At 49.4% G+C, this 19,110-nt stretch overlaps 2 protein-coding genes across 2 annotated transcripts; both read right to left on the bottom strand.

Annotated features, from left to right (window-relative positions):
* Window positions 1-9,382: 9,382 nt before the first annotated feature.
* Window positions 9,383-15,248, bottom strand: RING1 (ring finger protein 1). The gene is made up of 7 exons (XM_007527425.3): window positions 15,096-15,248; window positions 14,877-15,011; window positions 12,284-12,444; window positions 11,970-12,185; window positions 10,563-10,952; window positions 10,125-10,398; window positions 9,383-9,813 (listed from the first exon to the last, which is right to left on the bottom strand). Exons 2-7 carry the CDS (start codon window positions 14,952-14,954, stop codon window positions 9,712-9,714), a joined length of 1,221 nt encoding a protein of 406 aa, XP_007527487.1. The 5' UTR covers window positions 14,955-15,011; window positions 15,096-15,248; the 3' UTR covers window positions 9,383-9,711.
* Window positions 15,249-16,786: 1,538 nt separating this feature from the next.
* Window positions 16,787-18,952, bottom strand: HSD17B8 (hydroxysteroid 17-beta dehydrogenase 8). Its single transcript, XM_007527424.3, has 9 exons — window positions 18,827-18,952; window positions 18,437-18,654; window positions 18,226-18,342; window positions 18,054-18,146; window positions 17,868-17,953; window positions 17,673-17,757; window positions 17,434-17,476; window positions 17,159-17,233; window positions 16,787-16,979 (listed from the first exon to the last, which is right to left on the bottom strand). The coding sequence occupies exons 1-9, from the start codon at window positions 18,873-18,875 to the stop codon at window positions 16,963-16,965; spliced, it is 783 nt and encodes a 260-aa protein (XP_007527486.1). The 5' UTR covers window positions 18,876-18,952; the 3' UTR covers window positions 16,787-16,962.
* Window positions 18,953-19,110: the final 158 nt, after the last annotated feature.

Raw genomic sequence — 19,110 nt, 5'->3', positions numbered from 1 at the left:
GGTTTTCCTTCTCTCCTTCTGGCTGCTCCTTGCTTCCTTGTGGTTTTCTGTGACCTTATTAGGCCAAGTTGGAATTCACCAGGACTGTGATTCCCAGGCCCCTTCTCCTTGTGTGCTACACATCCTCACATTGCTCATACCTTACCCATGGCTTCAGTTGTCATCAGCTGATCACTCTCACCTGTGTGTTTCCCCTCTGATCTCTAGGTTTGTATGTATCTGACTGCCTACCTGGAACTCCTCCTCAGATGTCTCAGAGGTACCACAAACACAGCATATTCAAAACTGAGTTATGATCTTTTGTTTTCCTCCTCCTCTTCCTTATTTATGTATTTATCTATCTATCTATCTATCTATCTATCTATCTATTTATTTATTTATTTATTTTGCTTTCTTCCCCCCTGTCATTGGCGCTTTGCCACTCTGGGATGACTTTTTCCTAAAGGGAGAGAAAGAGGAGGGTAGAAGGGAGTTTGAGAGTAATGAAGAGAGGGCCGGGGGTGGCGCACTTGGTTAAGCACACTTTACAACGCACAAGGACCCAGGTTGGAGCCACTGGTCCCCACCTGCAGTGCTGCAGGTGTCTCTCTATCTCCCCCTTTACCTCCTCTTTTGATTTCTGTCTCTATCCAATAAATAAATATAACAATAAAAATTTAAAAAGAAAGCGTAACTTTTTTTTTTTTTGCCTCCAGGGTTATTGCTGGGGCTCAGTGCCTGCACTAGGAATCCATTGCTCCTGGAAGCCATTTTTTCCCTTTTGTTGTCCTTGTTGTCTTATATTTGTTGTTGTTAATATTATTGTTGTCATTGTTGTTGGACAGGACAGAGAGAAATTGAGAGAGATGGGGAAGACAGAGAGGGGGAGAGAAAGATAGACACCTGTAGACCTGCTTCACCGCCTGTGAAGCAACTCCCCTGCAGGTGGGGATCCTTAAGCTGGTCCTTGTGCTTTGCGCCACGCCATGTGCGTTTAACCTGCTGTGCTACAGCCTGGCCCCCAACTTTTTTTTTTTAAGAAAGAAATGAAGAAAAAGAAGTGATGACACACCACAGAACCAAAGCTTCCCCAGTATGGTGGAGGCCAGACTCAAACCCTGGGTCACTCCACAGTCAGGCCATGGGCTTTCCCTGATGACCTATCTTGCCTGTTGGTATGCATGAGACCCCTTCTGTTTCATTTGGTTTAAATCCCCCCTGCTTAACACTATTCTATTTACATAACCACTTCATTCTATTTATATAACCGCTGTTAACAAGCACCTCCCTCCAGGGCATTGGTTCAATCCCCACTGTTTCATGATATGTTTTTGCTCCACCCCCCCTCCTTGTCACACCCTGATCCTCTCCTTGTCACACTCTGATTGTCACCAGTCACTTTTCTCTCCACCCTCTCTATGTCACACCCTGTTTCCACCCTACTTGGGAAGTATATATAAAGACAGCATTGTGAGTTTTAGAGTACTTTACCTTGAGTTTAGCTTAGCTCGTCTTAGATTGTGCTGCGTCCTGCATGAATAAAGAGATACTGCCTACAGCTCAACCATGAGTCCCTGGTCGTCTGTTACCTGCCCGTGAAGCCAGCCCGGCGAAAACAACACTTGCCAGTCTCTGAATCATGATATTCTTCTCCACAGTCTCCTCCTCAGATTTGGGCCAATGAGGCTGTGCCCTGGCCACATACTTTATAGAGAATTTGACCTACAACAACAACAACAACAACAAAAAAAACTTGTCACATGGCCTAGGAAGTAGATAAAGCATGAACCCTCAAATATGAGATCCCAAGTTCAATCCCTGGCATTGCATGTGCCAGAATGATGTTGTATCTTTCTTTCTCTCTTTCTCATAAATAAATAATAAAATTTTTGCCACACACATTTACTTTTAACACATTTATTTAAACATGTTCATTTAGGGTTGGGAAGATAGTATAATGGTTCTACAAAAACACTTTCCTGCCTAAAGCATCAGAGCTCTGGGGGCGGGGGGTGGGGGGGAGTTTATTTGTCAATGATATAGAGAGAATCAGAGAACCACTCTGACACTCAAAACCTTATACTTGTAAATTCAGAACTCTAGACACTGTGACACCTCCCAAACAGAAATATTTAATTATTTGTTTCTTTATTATAGAGAACCAGAACATCACTTTGGTACATGTGATACTGGCGATCAAACTTGAGACTTTGTTTTTGTGAGTCCAACACTTTATCCAGTATGTCACCGTTGGGGCTGCTATTTATTTTTCTACAAAAGTGCCTCTGTCACTTGGTATCCTGCCTTTAGTGCTGGCACAGCACAATCTAAATCCATAAATAACTACTCTCATAATTACACTGGGGCCTGTGAGATAGCTCACTTAGAGTGCTGCTTTGCAATATGCACAACCCAGGTTTGAATCTGGGGCCCTCATTGCATTGAAGGAAGCTTCAGTGCTGTTCTCTCTCTCTCTCTCTCTCCCCTCTCTCTCTCTCTCCTCTCAATCTCTCTTTATGCCTCTGAGAAAAGTGAAAATGAAATTATAAGAATTAGCACTGGTGGTGTATTGCACCAAAGTAAAGGACTCTGGGGTAAGGGCAGTGGGTAGTGTTCAGGTACTGGAACATGATGGTGGAGGAGGATCTAGGTGTGGGATTAGAGTGTTATGTGGAAAACAGAGAAATCTTACCCATGTACCAACTATTATATTTTACTGTGGACTGTAAACCATTAATCCTCCCAATAAAGAAAAAAAAATTAGCACTGGCAGTTGGGTAGTGGTGCACTTGATGAGTGCACATGTTACCATGCACAAGGACCAGGGTTCAAGTCCTACGTCTCCATCTGCGGTGGGGAGGCTTTACTAGTGGTGAAACAATACTGCCAGTGTCTTTCTTTCTCTCTTCCTTTCAATTTTTCTATCAATGATAATTTAAAAAATAATACTGATCAAGTCCTGGGGAAAAGCTTCCATAATATCTTGTCTTATATCCTGGAAACAAATGTTAATTATTGTACAGCCAAGTTCTGTGAAGTCTGAGGTTGGGCCTCTGCCAGATTCCAAGACACATACTGATTTAGAATGGAAGCAGTGTAAATAGGGAAGAGAAACTGCAACTTGATTAGCTTGTCAAATATTGCCTCTCAAAAATGGCCTACATCGACAAAACAGAAAAATAAAAATGCTGGTAAGCATGTAGCGTAAAAAGAACTCTGGTGGTCCAGGAAGTGGTGCAATGGATAAAGCACTGGACTCTCAAGCATGAGGTCCTGAGTTCAATTCTTGACAGCTCATGGACCAGAGTGATGTCTCATTCTTTCTCTCTATCCTTCTATCTTTTTCATTAGTAAACATATAAACTTTATTAAAAAAGAAAGATGTGGTTCAGTGGATCAAGCACTAGGCTTTTGAGCATGAGGTTCTGAGTTTGATCCCTGACAGCACATGTGCCAGAGGGATGCCTGGTTCTTTTTCTCTCCTCTCCTATCTTTCTCATTAATAAATGGATAAAATAGTCTAAAAAGAAAAGAAAGGAGACTCTGTTACACTGTTGGTGGAAATGTAAACTGGTGCTGCTCCTGTGGGAAATTACATGTCACTAAACAAGTAAAAATGGAAATACCTTATGATCCTGTAATATCACTCCTAGGTTTATAGCCAGAGGTCATGAAAACACTAATTCACAGGGACATGCTACCCTTTATTCATAGCTGCTTTTTAAAAATATTTTTAAAATTTTAAAATATATATATTTTCCCTTTTGTTGCCTTTGTTGTTTTTTATTGTTGTTGTAGTTATTATTGTTGTTGTTATTGATGTCTTCATTGTTAGGACAAATAGAAATCGAGAGAGGAGGGGAAGACACAGATGGGGAGAGAAAGATGCCTGCAGACCTGCTTCACCACCTTTGAAGTGACTCCCCAGCAGGTGGGGAGCAAGGATTCTTAAGCCGGCCCTTGCACTTTGTGCCATGTGCGCTTAACCCACTGCACTACCGCCTGGCTTCCCTAAGAACCTTTTTCATAGTGGCCTTTGAGGTGACATAGTTGGACTGTAGGGCACGGGGTCCTGTAGAGAAATTCTGGGTTGAGTGGGAACAGTGGAGGACTAGGATTTAATGGTAGGGGTTGCCATGGAGAGCTCAGAATTCAGTTACTTCCTTAAAATGATCCCTTTAAGAAAGTCCTGGGACGTGGGTGAGGGTTTATCCAGTAGAGCACAGAATTTACCATGCACATGAGAGAGCCCCCAGCCACAAAAATCATGGGAGTACTTGCATGGGGGAGGCTTCCCTGGTGGTGGAGTACTGTCACTCACTTTTGCATAGCCCCTATTTGTTGGTTTAAATAGACCCACCAAGGGCTTGAGGAATTTACCTAGGGGTGGGGGTGGGGGTGGGGATGGGGATGGGGGTGGGACAGAAATGGAGACCTCAGTCATGCTTTTTTTTTTTTTTCTTAACCAGAGCATGCTCAGCTTTGGTTTATGATGGTACAGGGGATTGAATCTGGAACTTTGGAGCCTCAGGCATGAGAGTCTTTTTGCATAACCATTGTGCTATCTACCCACCCCACCCCCTTGTCATGCATGTCTATTGAAAGAAGAAAAAAAAAAGTGGTCCAGGAGGTGGCGCAGAGGATAAGGCTTTGGACTCTCAAGCATGAGGTCCCAAGTTCAATCCCCAGCAGCACATGTACCAGAGTGATATCTGGTTTTTTCTCTCTCTCCTATCATTGCTCATGAATAAATAAATAAAATCTTTAAAAAAAAAATGCCAGGAATGTGGAGCCATGCAGGTATGAATCCCCAGCATTAACTTGGGAAAAAAGCAGAGACAGAGAGAAATTTCTGGCAACTCTGATCCATCCATAACAGATGATGGGTCCTAGACAGCCTGGTTAAACTTCTCAAATGTAGGACAAGAGGTACCATGCAGTGGTGCACCTAGTTAAGCAAACACACTACACTTTGCAAGGACCTAGGTTCAAGCCCTTGGTCCCCACCTACAGGGGAAAGCTTCATGAGTGGTGAAGCAGGGTTGGAGGTGTCTCTCTACCTTTCTCTCTCTCTTTGTCTCCCTCTCTTCTTAATTTCTCTGTCTCTATCCAATAATAAATAAAAGAAAAATCTTAAAGATATAAAGCAGTATATGGGGATAGATAGCATAATGGTTATGCAAACAGACTCTCATGCCTGAGGCTCCAAAGTTCCAGGCTCAATCCCCCTTGCATCAGCAGAGCTGAGCAGTGTTCTGGTTAGAAAAAAAAAAAAAAAAAAGACATAAAGCAGCATCAAAAATTAACTACAGAACAAGAGATGGGAGTCGGGTGGTAGCACAGCGGGTTAAGCGCATTTGGTGCAAAGTGCAAGGACCAGTGTAAGGAACCCAGTTTGAGCTCCTGGCTCCCTACCTGCAGGGGAGTCGCTTCACAGGCAGTGAAGCAGGTCTGCAGGTGTCTATCTTTCTCTCCCTTTCTCTGTCTTCCCCTTCTCTCTCCATTTCGCTCTGTCCTATCCAACAACAACAACAATAAAATAACAAGGGCCACAAAACTGAATAAATAAATAAAAAGGTTTTAAAAATGGGGAGGAGTTGGGCGGTTCTTCTTCTAGCGTTTGCCCTTCTTCCGTAGCCAGTCAACAGCATCAGGTTGAGCCTGATGTAAAGTTTCGAGACCTCCTTTGAATCTGGAGAGGTGGCAGTCGTTGACTATGTGGGTCATAGTCTGTCTGGAGCCGCAGGGGCAGTTCGGGTCGTCTCTGGCTCCCCAGTGACGGAACATAGCGGTGCACCGGCCATGGCCTGTTCGATAGCCATTGAGGAGGGCCCAATCATAACGTGCTAGGTCAAAGCCGGGTTGACGCTTGCAGGGGTCTGTGATGAGGTGTTTGTTCTTTACCTCAGCAGACTGCCAACTCTGTTTCCAAGAGTCTGGAACAGAGAAGTTCAGTGTAGGTATAGGGGACCAGATTGGGTGACGAGACGTCAAGCGTTGGACAGGGTGGGCGAAGATATCCACATATATTGGCAGGTCCGGTCGAGCGTAGATGTGGGAAATGAACTTAGATGATGCCGCATCCCGACAAATATCTGGCGGGGCGATGTTGCTAAGAACTGGCAGCCATGGAACCTGGGCGGAACGGATGGTTGACGTTTTTTTGGACTACCTGGCCATTCCAGTTCTGAGCTATTCTAGGTAAGACACCTGGTGTGCTTGCTCTGCAAGTCACTCTGGCTGGACTAGGCTGGGAGCTGTGCTGCTGAGGTCCCATAGAAGAGGCTGTCACTCTGACTGTGGAGGGTCTGTCACCTGGGTTGCCCCTCTGTCCTAGAGTGCTGTGAAGTTGGGGGAGGCAGGAACAAAGGGGTCTTGAGTTAGCCTCCAGGCTTCTCTCCTCCTTGCTGAATTCATCCCACCATGCTCCATCCATGCGTGTGTGGTCTGCTGTTGCGGCAAATGGCCAAGGCTACATACAGTGGCTGGAGCAGGAGGTCCTGTTTCCAGTGTGGACTGAGGCTGTGGTCAGGTTACAGCTGTGCTAGAAGCCACACCTGCAGTTTTTCCAGTGGATCCAAGGGTCAGGGGTGCCTCCTGAGTTTCTTGTACAAGCTTGCTCAGTCCCCTCCCACACAAAGATTTTACTTATTTATTAATGAGAAAGATAGGAGGAGAGGGAGCAAGAACCAACATCACTCTGGTACATGCTGCCAGGGATCAAACTTAAGACCTCATGCTTGAGAGTCCAGTGTTTTATCTACTGTGCCACCTCCCGGACCACCTTGCTCAGTTTCTTAGTGGCAAGTGGAAGCTGACTCCAGATCTGATGAGTATAAACCTTTCTTCCTCTACCTTACTTCTTTGCTTTGCTAATCTCCTAAATGTATCTCCTTTCTCAACAAAATAGTCTATAGTTTATATATTTTCCCCCTTTTTTGCCTTCAGGGGGCTGGGTGGTGGCACACCTGATTGAGTGTACATGCTATAGTGTGCAATGACCTGAGTTCAAGCCCTCAGTCCCCACCTGCAGAGGGCAAGCTTTATAAGTGGTGAAATAGTACTGCAGGTCTGCTCTGTCTCTCTCTTCCCTCTCAATTTCTGGCTGTCTCTATCCAATAAAGATAATTTTAAAAAGTTAAAAAAAAAGTCTCAGGGATCAGGTGGTGGCGCACTTGGTTAAGCACACACAGTGTGCAAGGACCTGGGTTCAAGTCTGGTCCCTACCTTTGGGGGAAAACTTCATGAATGGTGAAGTAGTCAGTACTACAGGTGTCTTTCTGTCTCTATCTCTCCCCTCTCATTTTCTGTCTCTATCCAATAATAAAGTAAAAGAAAAATAAAAAATGACTGAGACACCTCCCCCACCACTTGTGATGTTTCCCACCATGGGCTTGAACTTGCCTCCTTGCATATGGTAGTGTGTGCTCTACTGGGTCAGCCACCTCCTGGCCTCAAATTGCTCTGTTTCCCTGATCCATACTTAAATGAGAGACACCAAGGATATGGGGAACTGGGCTGGGGGTGGGGTGGCAAAGGTGGAAGGGAATTGGAGTACCAGTCGCACATCTGTCTACCAACTTTGGGAAATAATGCTTGGTTCAGTAAGGCAGTGGTTATTTTTTTCTTTTTAATATTTTTATTTATTATTGGATAGAGATAGAAACTGAGTGGGGATGGGGAGACAAAGAGGGGAAGAGACAGAGAGACACATGCAGCCCTGCTTCACCACTAGTGAAGCATTCCTCTGCAGATGGAGACTAAGGGGTGGAAACTAGGTCCTTGTGCACTATAATGTGTGCACTTAAACCAGTGCACCACTGTCTGACCCCTGGTAATTTTTCTTTTGGGAGTGGTAGGGGAGATTTGCCTAGAACAACAGCTATATGCCCCCGTCCCCCCAGTATCACCTAATAAAGCAGGCATGCCTGCCACATAGGTTCCACATGCTCTGCAGTGAAAGGAACAGAGGAAGGCAGAGAAAGTGAAAAAATGTGAAAAGTGGGGTCAAAGTGTTGACTGGGGAACCGAGTAGAGATTGAGAGAGGGACCCATGGTCCACACACAGGCTGTTCCAGAGTGAAAAACAGGTGGGGGTGGGGGTGGAACAGGAAGCTTGTAGACTGCAGCGGGTGAGATGTGGAGAGCAGCAGGCTTCCCTCAGGTAACCAACCCCTGGAACCAGAAGCCAGATTCATTCCATGCTCAGGCTTCCACCTCTGCACACATATACCCTCACCCCCAAAGAATGGCTTTTTTCCTTGAAATGCCCACCTTCTCCCCAGCACCCAGGGGAGTACCACGTGGTGGGAATAGTTGGGGTCAGACAGAAGGGAAATTAGGAGGATGAGTGCAGAGGGGTGTTTTTTTGAGGTCTCCGTGGTGAGCACCATGTTACTAGGTTTCTGGGATGCCCCTATATCTGCTGATTACTAGAGATGAATGTAACAAATGGGGGGCAGGGGTCCTCAAACATGAATTGGGGTGTCCTCTAGTCAGGCACAGAGGCTGTCTCAATGCCAGCAGAGAACTAAAGCTCCAGGAACTGGGGGAGGAGGATGGGCGCCAACAGTGGGCTAGGTTGCTAAAGACAACCGAAACAGGAAGTGGGGGGCAGTCTTTGGGGGCGGTGAACTAGAGAGAGCATCTGTCCCCCCCACCTCCACTGACCCGGACTTTGCACTCTTCAGCATCCCATCCCCCACCCTGGGGAAAGTCACTCAATCCTGCCCACTGGAGGCAGAAGGTAGGGAGTCCAAATGCTTGGTGCCCCCAACCCTCTGCTCTTAGCTGCTGGAACAGAACAACTCCCAGCAGTCCTGCCTCCACACAGTCTCACATTCACCTCAATGGGCTCCAGTTTGCACTCTGTAAACTACTCCCTCTGACCTGTCTGCCTGCTTTGGCAGAGTGTGTGCAGGAAGGGACTGGAAGCCCTTTGGACCTCCCTTTTTTTTTTTTCTTCCCAATTACAAAAACAACCTTCTTATACAGATGAGGAATTACTACTCCCTTTGCAAACAGCCTTGCAGATGCTGTCATTGTCTATACACATGCTTCACCCCCGTGAGTCACTTTCCTGTTCCTGCACTGGCACTCCAGAGCCTTTATTTCAGCTTGGGCTATTCAGTTTTAGGAAGCAAGCTTTGTACCTCACTTCACACACCTCTGTGCTCTTCCACTCTGTGTTACAGATTCAGAGATCTTTCTCCCATGTTTTCAATGAACTTGTTGATTTGGAGGTTCAAAAAGATGGAATTTACACACTGACAACAGCCTTTGACATTCCCTCTCCCATTTCCACAGCTGATTCTACATTATTCCTGGGCTTTTCTCGTCAATATATATTTTCCCTTTTCCTTTCTGGTATACCCTTGGGTAAAAAGAGACAAAGAACTGCAGGTTTCAAAGAGGAACAAAAAAAGCAAATTTGTTCTTGTTGGTAGGAGGGCATAAAGGGGAAGGTTCTCCCTTCCCCAATGTCTTGTATGGATGGAGGCTGGGGGCAATAGAAAAGGCAGTAAGTGGAGGCGCATGCCCCACTGTGTACAATATAGAAGAATCTGATATAGATACTTTGTATAAAAGCCACTTGTCCTTATTTGTATCCTCTTCTTGGCTGCTTGGCCTGTAGTAGTGGTGGGAATGGCTAGGGGACAAAGAAGCTGGGGTGGTGGGTCAGGACACAGGGACACCCATGGTTCCCATCCTCTGGCTGTCCCCCTTGTGGGGTCACTTTGGATCCTTGGTGGGGGCATAGCAGAGTTCCAGTGGCCGGGACACTTTCCAGAACTTCTCATTCACCAGCTCCAGGGTCAGTGAGCCATTCAGTGTCTGCAGAGGGAGTAGAGGGGAGACAGAAGAAGAGAAAAGAAAGTCAAAGGAGGTAGTAAAGGCAATGAAGCAGCCACAGGAGGAGGAAAGAAAAAGGAATCATAAGAGAGCTCATAGAGAGATCATAAGGCAGCCAAAGCAAGGGCACATAGAGAAAGAGGGGAGAGAAGAAAGTTACAGAGAAGGGAGATAGGCATTTCAGAGGGAGAAGAGCTATTCAATTAGGAATCAGGACTGCCAGTGTAGTACCATGGCAATCCTCTTCCCCACACCTCCCCGCTCCATACAGCACCTTCAGAAGGAGTTCTCACCGTGAATGCTCCACCCCCAGGAGCGATGTAGATGGTGTACTGCTTTTCACTGACACCTTCCAGGCTGGGCAAGGCAGGTTCCTCAGGACTGTCACCTCCTCCAGCACCTCCACCCTCCCCACCCCCCGCATCAGGTCCCCCAGCATCAGAGGCGCCTCCTCCAGGCCCTCCGGTCTCTCCTGTCTCTTGCTGCTGCCTTCGTTCAAGGGCAATGCGTAGGGCCAGGTACTTGGAGAGATGGTCCACTGTGGCATTCCCAGTTGTCTTCACATACCTAGAGTGGGAAAGAGGATCAGTTTAGGGCACAGGAAACCTCAATGGAAGAATGGAAGTAGGGAGCTTTCCAAAAGGGCTCTGGGCTAGGGTTTAGCCCATTTCTAATGGAAGTTTACGTGACCTTTGATTTTTCAGTGGTCTGGGGAAAGACAGGGCTCTCACCTAGTCTGGCAGTATTCTCCCTTTTCCACGAGCAGGGGATGGGGCCGGAACACGAGCTCAATTTCTCCTCCAGGCTCTGGGGGACTGGGAACCCCTGGAGGGCTTGGAGGGCCCAGGGTTCCCCCTCCCAGGGTGCCTCCCCGGTCACCAGAGTCTTCAGAACCAGCACCCCCACCCACCCCACCAGTGCCACCTACTCCTGTTCCTACACTGCTCCCCCCTGCACCCCCTGGCCGGGGTCGCTTGGGAGCAGGGCCTGGGGCAGAGTCAGGGGCGGAATCTGAGCTTACATCCTCTCCATCCCCCTCTCCCTCCCCAGGCTCTCCTTCCCCCCCACTCATCGTGTTGGTCTGATCTGAACCAGGCATCGGCCGCCTCACTCGCTGGGCCCTGTAAAAACAAGTATTTAAGGTTAGAAAGAAGCAAGAATGAGGGGTTTCTATTTTAACTTCAGAGATTAAGAAATCAGGAAAATCTTAATGATGACACCTAATATTCACTAAACATTAACTGCAAGTCAAACATACAGATTCACAGAATTCTGCTTTTTGGTTGATGAAACTGAGGTTTAGAAAAGGTTAAAAAGGGAGTTGCGTGGTAGCGCAGCAGGTTAAGCGCATGTGTTGGATATAACCTTCTTTCCCCTCTCTATCTTCTACTCCTCTTTCAATTTCTCTCTGTCCTATCCTATAAAAGAGATAATAATGGAAAATGGCTTCTAGGAGCAGTGGATTCATAGTGCAGGCACTGATCGATAACCCTGGAGGCAAAAAAAAGAAAAAGCACTAAACAGGGGCCAGGTGGTGGTATACCTGGTTAAGTGCACACACTACAGTGCACAAAGATCCAGGTTCAAGCTCCTGGATCTCACTTGCAGGGGGAATGTTTCAGGAGTAGTGAAGCAAGGCTGTCTCCTTCTATCTCCCTTTTCCCTCTCAATTTCTCTGTCTCTATCCAATAGTAAAAATAAATAAAAAGAACTGGGGAATGTTAGGCATGTACAAACTATTGTATTTACTGTTGAATGTAAAACATTAATTCCCCAATAAAGAAATAAATTTAAAAAAATAAATTTTACCTGCAGGTTAAAAGCCTCACAAGTGATGAAGCAGGGCTGCAAGTGTTTTTCTGTCTCTGTCCCTCTCTATCATCCCTTTCCTTTTCGATTATTGGCTGTCTCTCTCCAATAGATAAATAAAAAAAGAACAGTAATTTCTGCTGTTAACTAAAGAGCTGCAATTTACATTGATGACTTCTATATTTGCCAGACTGTCGTTAGTTAGTTCTTAGGATTCAAAGCCTTAGAAGCTAGCAGGCAATAAACTCCTATGGAAGAAATAAAATACTATGAGTCTGACCCATGGATCTGTTCCACCCTACAGCTGCTGCCTCTCCTGCTTCTCAAACCTGTGCATGGCCTGCATGCGCAGTCCCTCCTCGATGCTGGAGCTCAGTGCCTGCTGGTTGTGCAGGCGGCTGAGTCGGATGAGCACTCGATCTTGGTGGGCCTCATATTCTTCCCGGCTAGGATAGATCTTAGAGATCAGGGCATCAAAGTTGGGATCTGGCCTCAGAGACCGCTTAGATACCAGCTTCTTGCGGCAGGTTGGGCACTCCTTGTTCCTGGGGTGGGAGAGAGGATGCCCTGAGCAGTCACCATTGGGACACTGGGTTCAAACTCTGGACCCCTCACCCCATCTTAACCTCATCCCTCCTCTTACCCACTCCTCAGAGCTGTGACAATGCAGTCAGAGCAAAATCTGTGGAGGCACTCCTTGGTGGTCATGGTATTCTTCAGCATGTCCAGGCAGATGGGGCACATGAGTTCTGAGTGCAACGACCGAGGGGAAACAGCAATCTCTGTGCCATCCATAATGGCTTCCTGGAGGCATGGTGAGTGGTCCATGAAATGGGAGTTTTGAGAAATACAGTGAGTAGCCCAGGAGGTGGCACAGTGGATACAGCACTGGATTCTTTTTTTTAAAAAAATATTTATTTCCTTTTTGTTGCCCTTGTTTTTATTATTGTTGTTGTTATTGATGTCGTCGTTGGACAGAACAGAGAGAAATGGAGAGAGGAGGGGAAGACAGAGAGGGGAGAGAAAGATAGACACCTGCAGACCTGCTTCACCTCCTGTGAAGCGACTCCCCTGCAGGTGGGGAGCCGGGGGCTCCAACCGGGATCCTCATGCCGGTCTTTGAGCTTTGCGCCACGTGTGCTTAACCCACTGCACTACCGCCGACTCCCAGCACTGGATTCTTAAGCTTGAGGTCCCAAAGTTTGATCTCTGGCATTGCATGTGCCAGAGTAATGCTCTGGTTCTCTCTCTCTCTCTCTCTCTCTCTCTCTCTCATAAACGCACCCCCCCTTTTTTTAGAGAGAGAAATAGAGTCCAGTGGTAGAGTCTGTTATCCCATGTTGGTCACTTGAGGAAAAGGATAATTCTGAGGTGGTGGTGGTTATGACTTGGAGGAAATGGAAAACAAAATAGTGTCCTCTGAGAGTAACAGCAGTTTCTATGAACCATCCCCATTACTGTGGGAATGGGGGAGGAACAAGGAAGCCAGGAGGCTCTTTTTAATAAATTCCCAAGGTAAGTCTTTTTTTTTTTTAATTTTTTATATTTATTTACTTATTCCCTTTTATTGCCCTTGTTGGTTTATTGTTGTAGTTATTATTGATGTCGTTGTTGTTGGATAGGACAGAGAGAAATGGAGAGAGGAGGGGAAGACAGAGGGGGGGAGAGAAAGATAAACACCTGCAGACCTGCTTCATCACCCATGAAGCAACTCCCCTGCAGGTGGGGAGCTGGGGGCTCGAACCAGGATCCTTAAGCTGATCCTTGGGCTTTGCGCTACCTGCGCTTAACCAGCTGTGTGCTACAGCCCGACTCCCAGGTAAGTCTTTTTTTAGATAGAAGGTAAAAGACAAATACCACAACACTACTCCACTGCTCCCTAAAGTTTCTCCTGTGCAGGTGCTGTCATGTAGCTTAAACCCAAGTCCCTGCTCACAGCAAAGTGCTCTCTCAACTCTGTGAATCATTTCTTAGCCTCCCAAGACAAGCCTTATATACACTGACTTACGAGACAGTGAACTGAGAAACAGACAAAGTAAGTAATCTCTGTTGACTCTCTTTTTTCCCCCCATTGGAGCAGAATATTTTCTTTTTACACTTTTTAAATTAAATTTTATTAATTTTCCCTTTTGTTGCCCTTTTTTGTTGTTGTTTTAGTTATTATTGTTGTTACTGATGTCCTTGTTAGATAGGACAGAGAGAAATGGAGAGAGGAGGGGAAGACAGAGAGGGGGAAAGATAGACACCTGCAGACCTGCTTCACCACCTGTGAAGCGACTCCCCTCCAGGTGGGGAGCTGGGGGATTGAACCAGGATCATTCTCTGGTCCTTGAGCTTAACCCGCTGTGCTACTGCCCGACTGACTCCCCCCCTTTTTTTCAATCTTAACCACAGCACTGCTCAGCTTTGGCTTATGGTGGTGCGGGGGATTGAACCAGGGACCTTAGAACCTCAGGGATGGATCTTTTTGCATAACCATTATGCTATTCACTCCTCCCCTTTTTTTTAAACATTTATTTCTACCAGAGTACTGTTACCTCTTGCTTATGGAGGTGTTGAGGATTAAACTTGGGACCTTTAGTGCCTTTGGCATGAAAGCCTTTTTTTGCATAACCATTATGTTATCTCCTCAGCTCCTAGATTACCTTTCAAATACAGTAATAGTTGTTCTACCTCTTTCGTATACTTATTTTGACGATTAAGTGAACTACTGGAGAAGCGAGTGCACTGGGCTTGCATGCCTGAGCTTCCCAGTTCCATCCCCAGCACCACATGTACCAGGCTTCTTTCTCCACCTCTCTGTCTCATGTGAAGCTCTCTCTGATGTGCAGTCAATAAAATACACCTTAAAACAAAGAGAGGAAGTGACTTAGCTCACTTTAAAAAGAGATTAATGGGCCCCGGAGGTGGCACAATGGATAAAGCCTTGTACTCTCAAGCCTGAGGTCCTGAGTTCAACTCCTGGCATCTCATGTGCTAGTATGATACTCTGGTGTTTTCTCTCTCTCGTTATTAACAAATAAATCTTAAAAAAAGAGATTAAATAAGATAGATGTGCAAACGCTTTGAAAAGATTCAATGACTCAAAGGCAGGATCACCAGCGTCTGTGAAATCAGTCAGAATGAGCAGAACAGGGCAAAACAAAACAAAAAGGCGGGGGGGTGGGGGAGAGGCTGTGGACTGTGGGAGGGGGGCTGTGGAGAGGGCGTAAACTGTAAAGGGAGAATCCTGTCACCTGCGGGGTCCGGTGGAGCTCGTACAGACTCAGTTCCCACGTTTTGCTGGCATTCTGGGCATTCGCCGGCGTCGTCATGGTGACCGGGCACAGACCCCCGGCAGGACTCCGCGGCGTAGGAGGAGCGGAGGGAGACTGGCCGAGGGAAGGGAGGGGGTGTTGGGGGGACGCCCCTCATGCAGACCCCGCCCCTCCGGAGGCGCTCCCGTCGCCCCTCACCCGGCTCCGGCCGTACGCGCTCCCTCCGCGTCCGCGCCTCTCCCCGGGCCCGGGCTGGCGTGCCGACCTCACTCCGCCAGCCGCCGCGGCTTAGACAGAAGCAGCTCCCGCCGCCGCTGCCGCCATGGCCCCGGCGCTGGGGCCCTACGTCACTTCCGCTCGCTCCCCCACTCCCCCCCGCCCGCGGAGACGTCACCCGCCACTAGCCGCGCGGGTGGGATGCGACGTGGACGTCGGGGTCCCCCCGCCCTACCCCCCCCCGGCTGGCTTCCCCGGGCGCGCGCTCTCCGCCCCCAGCCCAGCACCCGGCGCTGCCCGCCTCGGCCCGGTCCCCTCCGGCGGCTCCCACCGCGGGCCTCCGCTGCGAAGGGCGGGGCTGCGGTCGCTGGGACCCGGGGCTGGGGAGGCGGCCCGCGCTCCCTGTCTGTCCCCTGCGGCTCCCACCCCCTCCGGCGCGCAACTTGTCGGTAACCCCAGCCTGCAATTACGGGGGGGGAGCGCTGTCGGCTTCCTCGGGCGCTTCGGTGCTCCAGCCCCGTGAACGCGACTAAGTTCCGCCGTGCCCGGGACTCCCCTCACCACACCGGGGGGCTTGCTCGCCCCTCCGCCCCGCGCTCCCCTCGAGGTGTGGGGGCGGCGGCTCGGGACGTCCAGACTCAACTCTCGGCCGCAGGCATAGACTCGAGAATTGCGTTTGGACAATCAGGAGCCGCGGCCCGGGACGGGGGAGGGAGGCGCACGGAGGGAGCGGGGAGTGGAGAGACAGCGCGCGGAAACTGGGACGGACACACAAGATGGGGTCCTTATTGGGGAGGGGGTGTCCGAAGGGGCCGATACCTGGAGTGGGAAGCTGGCAGAAACCTCCCCCAGGAGTTTCCAGGAAAGCCACAGGATGGGAAGGAGAGGAAGGAGCAGACCGAGACCCATTAAGGACAGGGGATCAGAGGGATGTGGGGGTGGGGGAGAAGAGACCGTGATGGGCGTCCAGTCTCCTTCAGCTTGAGGTGGGGCTCCCGGACTTGGGCTGCAGCTGCCAGGGGCTGGCCTGTTTCTGGGGTAAGGCACCAGTGGGTCCCCTGCCCCTCCTCCCCAGGTCCCCCCTACTTCTCTGTCCTCTCCTTCAGTCCGTGGCCAGTCCTTATGTGGGCTCGAGTCGATTAGCGCGGACCCCCTCCCCTTCCTCCTTCCAGCCCCCTCCCTTCTGCTCTCCTCCAGCCCCTTTCATCCGCTGGTCCATTCCCCTAATCCTGCCTCCCTCCCTTAATCCCCCCATCCGACCCCAGGCCGGCTGCAGCTATTGTAAAGTGGAGAGAAAGAGGAGGGGGGTACCCAAAGAAAGGAGAGGGATGGGGGAGGGCCACCTGTTCCAAGACCCCCCTATTAAGACCAGACTGGACACTGGGATGGTACCATGAACAAACCACCCTTGGGGAGCCATAATGACCCAGGGAATTGGGGCGGGGGGGGGGGCGCCTGAGGTTGCAGAGCCAGTAGAAGGGGCTGGGCAGAGTCCCCTCCCTCCAAAAAGACCCAGAGTGTCACGCAGACACAGTAACACACCCTCCTCTCAAACCCGGCGGCGGGGGTTGCCCTGGGAGACCAGGCAGTGAAAGGGAACAATCCTTGGGGAAAGGGAAAGGAGGGGGAGGTGGGGAAGGGTCTGCGGGTTTGGACACAAGAAGAAACCGAGGTGGCAGGGAAGAGGATTTGGAATTTATTAGGGTCACAAGCACCCCTGCTTCTCATATTCAGCGTTCCTGAATCATACACTGCCACCTCCTTTGTAGCCTGGGAACTCAAAATCCTCATCAGCAGGAGGCCATGAAGAGTGGTCGGGAGTGAGCAGAATTCAGGGTCCTTGAGGCGGTTACATGAAAAGACCTCCTAGGAGGGACAAAAACATTTGGACAGATGCATAGATGGAATGGAGAAGGGCTGGGGAGCACCCACTTCTGTGCAACTTCTGCCCTTCCTTAAGATGTTCCAGACTCCCTGCACTTGCTGTCTCATATAATCTGGGTTCCACTTTTTTGTCCTTCTACCACCCCACCTTGGCCTCATACCAGTGACTTCCACTGAGGCCCCTGTGATGTATCCACTGTCTTCCGATGCTAAGAATGCAACCACATCTGCTACATCTGTGGGAATGATAGGGTGAGCACACGATCTCATTCACTTTCATGGACCCAAGGTAGCCATCATCTCCCACTAGAAATACTGCCACTCCACACACACACACACACCAACCACCAGTCCTGGTGAGATCCTCTCAGATACCACACACTTTAGAATCTCTTCATTCAGGTCCCCTCCCAGGGCCTTGACATTCAGTGCTCACCCTCAGTGTCTCCCAAATGTCCCATCGGGATTATCTGAGTCACCTGTAAGGAAACACTTATTTGTGAAAGCTGCTCTTGTGGATTATTATTTATATGTTGTTTGTGATGATTTGTCTTCAATTCTGGAATATTTGTTGAAAAGCTACTATTTTCCAGGAGCTGGGCCTAGCATTCTCTTTCTGAAGCCCAGAGAGGTTGGGTTTCTGAATGATTCTGCCCTCTGCCCACAACCTCCTACCTTATCCAGCACTTTCTGTGGCACTTTCTGTGTCATGGGTGTTGTAATGAACCCTGGGAGGACAGAATTACAGCGGATTCCATGTCTGTAGAAAGGAGAGTGGTTGCTGACACTGGAATAGATGCTGACTTCTTCCACAAACCTCCCACATGCCCCAATCAGTAAAGTATGCTGAACCCCAGGTATCCAACCAACCGTGCAAGCTCCTTGGCAGCAGTTTGAGTCAGCCCAACCACTCCAGCCTTGGATGCTGCATAGTTTGTCTGTCCCAGGTTCCCCACCTATAGTTAGTCAGAAGGTTTGGGATGAGTCAGGAGCCCCAAGGGGCTCTTGTCTCTGTGTCCACTTAACTGGCTGCACCTCATCCCAACTCAAGCTGACCTTCCCTACGATGCTGCTGATGTTGATGATGGAGCCATGGCAACCACTGGACACTAGAGCTTGGGCTGCAGCCTGAGTCACCAAAAAGGTGCCCTGAGGGGAGAGAGTCATAAGGTCTTTTTCCCTCTGTGGGCTTGAGGGGCCTAGAAGACATAGGTTCAGAGGTCTCCACCTTGAGGTTGACAGCTAAGACTTTGTCCCAGTCATCTTCAGACATGTGCAGCAGAAATTCATCCCTTGTGATGCCCGCACAGGACACAACAACAGATGGTGGGCGAGAGAAGCAGGCCTGTGGGAGGGGGAGGTTACACACCAATAAACCAGCTAGAGCCCAGGCAGTGAATCAATCCTCGTTAAAGGTGGTGAAGCCGTCTCCCATTCACCTGCACTTGTTCCAGCAGGTGCCTGACAGCCCCTGCTTCCGACACGTCAGCCTGGAAGGCGGCGTGGGTCCTGGGGGGTTCCCCCTCCTCACTCTGGGGCTGGCCCAGCAGTTGGACAGTTTTCCGAGCTGCTGCCCCGTCTATGTCGCAAGCAGCCACAGCGGCCCCCTCTCTGGCCAGGCGCACACTGACCGCTCGGCCGATGCCGCTGCCTGCACCTGGGTGGGAGAGAGCACGCGAGCGAAAGGGGCGGGGTGGAGCGGGCCGCAAAGCTAGCACAAGTTGGACTGGGGGCCAGAGGTCACAGTGGCTTCAGAGCCTTGAGGGGTCGTCCCCAGGACCACTATCACTCCGGCACCCCAACCCGCCCTTAGGAGAGGCCCCTTCAACCTGTGACCAGGGCCAAGGCAGAGCGGAGTCGGAGCTGCAGAGCTGTCATGGCTGACTGTGGGGTGGGGAGGTCCACTCGCCACAGGACCAATCCCAGAGTGAAGGGGCGTGACAAAAGGAATGGAGCCAATAGAAGCACGGCTATCACTAGGCCATCTGAATCACCAGTGCAGGCTGACCTTGTGACCCCTCCCCCACCTTCCACCCTGGAGACAAGGCCGGACAGAGTAGGTCTGGGCCGAGGGAAGTGGAGGGGCCCAGGGAAATGGGGTCGTAGAGCCTTG

This window comes from Erinaceus europaeus, chromosome 4, assembly GCF_950295315.1.
Source record: "Erinaceus europaeus chromosome 4, mEriEur2.1, whole genome shotgun sequence".
Taxonomy (NCBI): Eukaryota; Metazoa; Chordata; class Mammalia; order Eulipotyphla; family Erinaceidae; genus Erinaceus; species Erinaceus europaeus.
The sequence above is the reverse complement of the archived record's forward strand: the minus strand, read 5'-3'. Positions and strand labels throughout refer to the sequence as shown.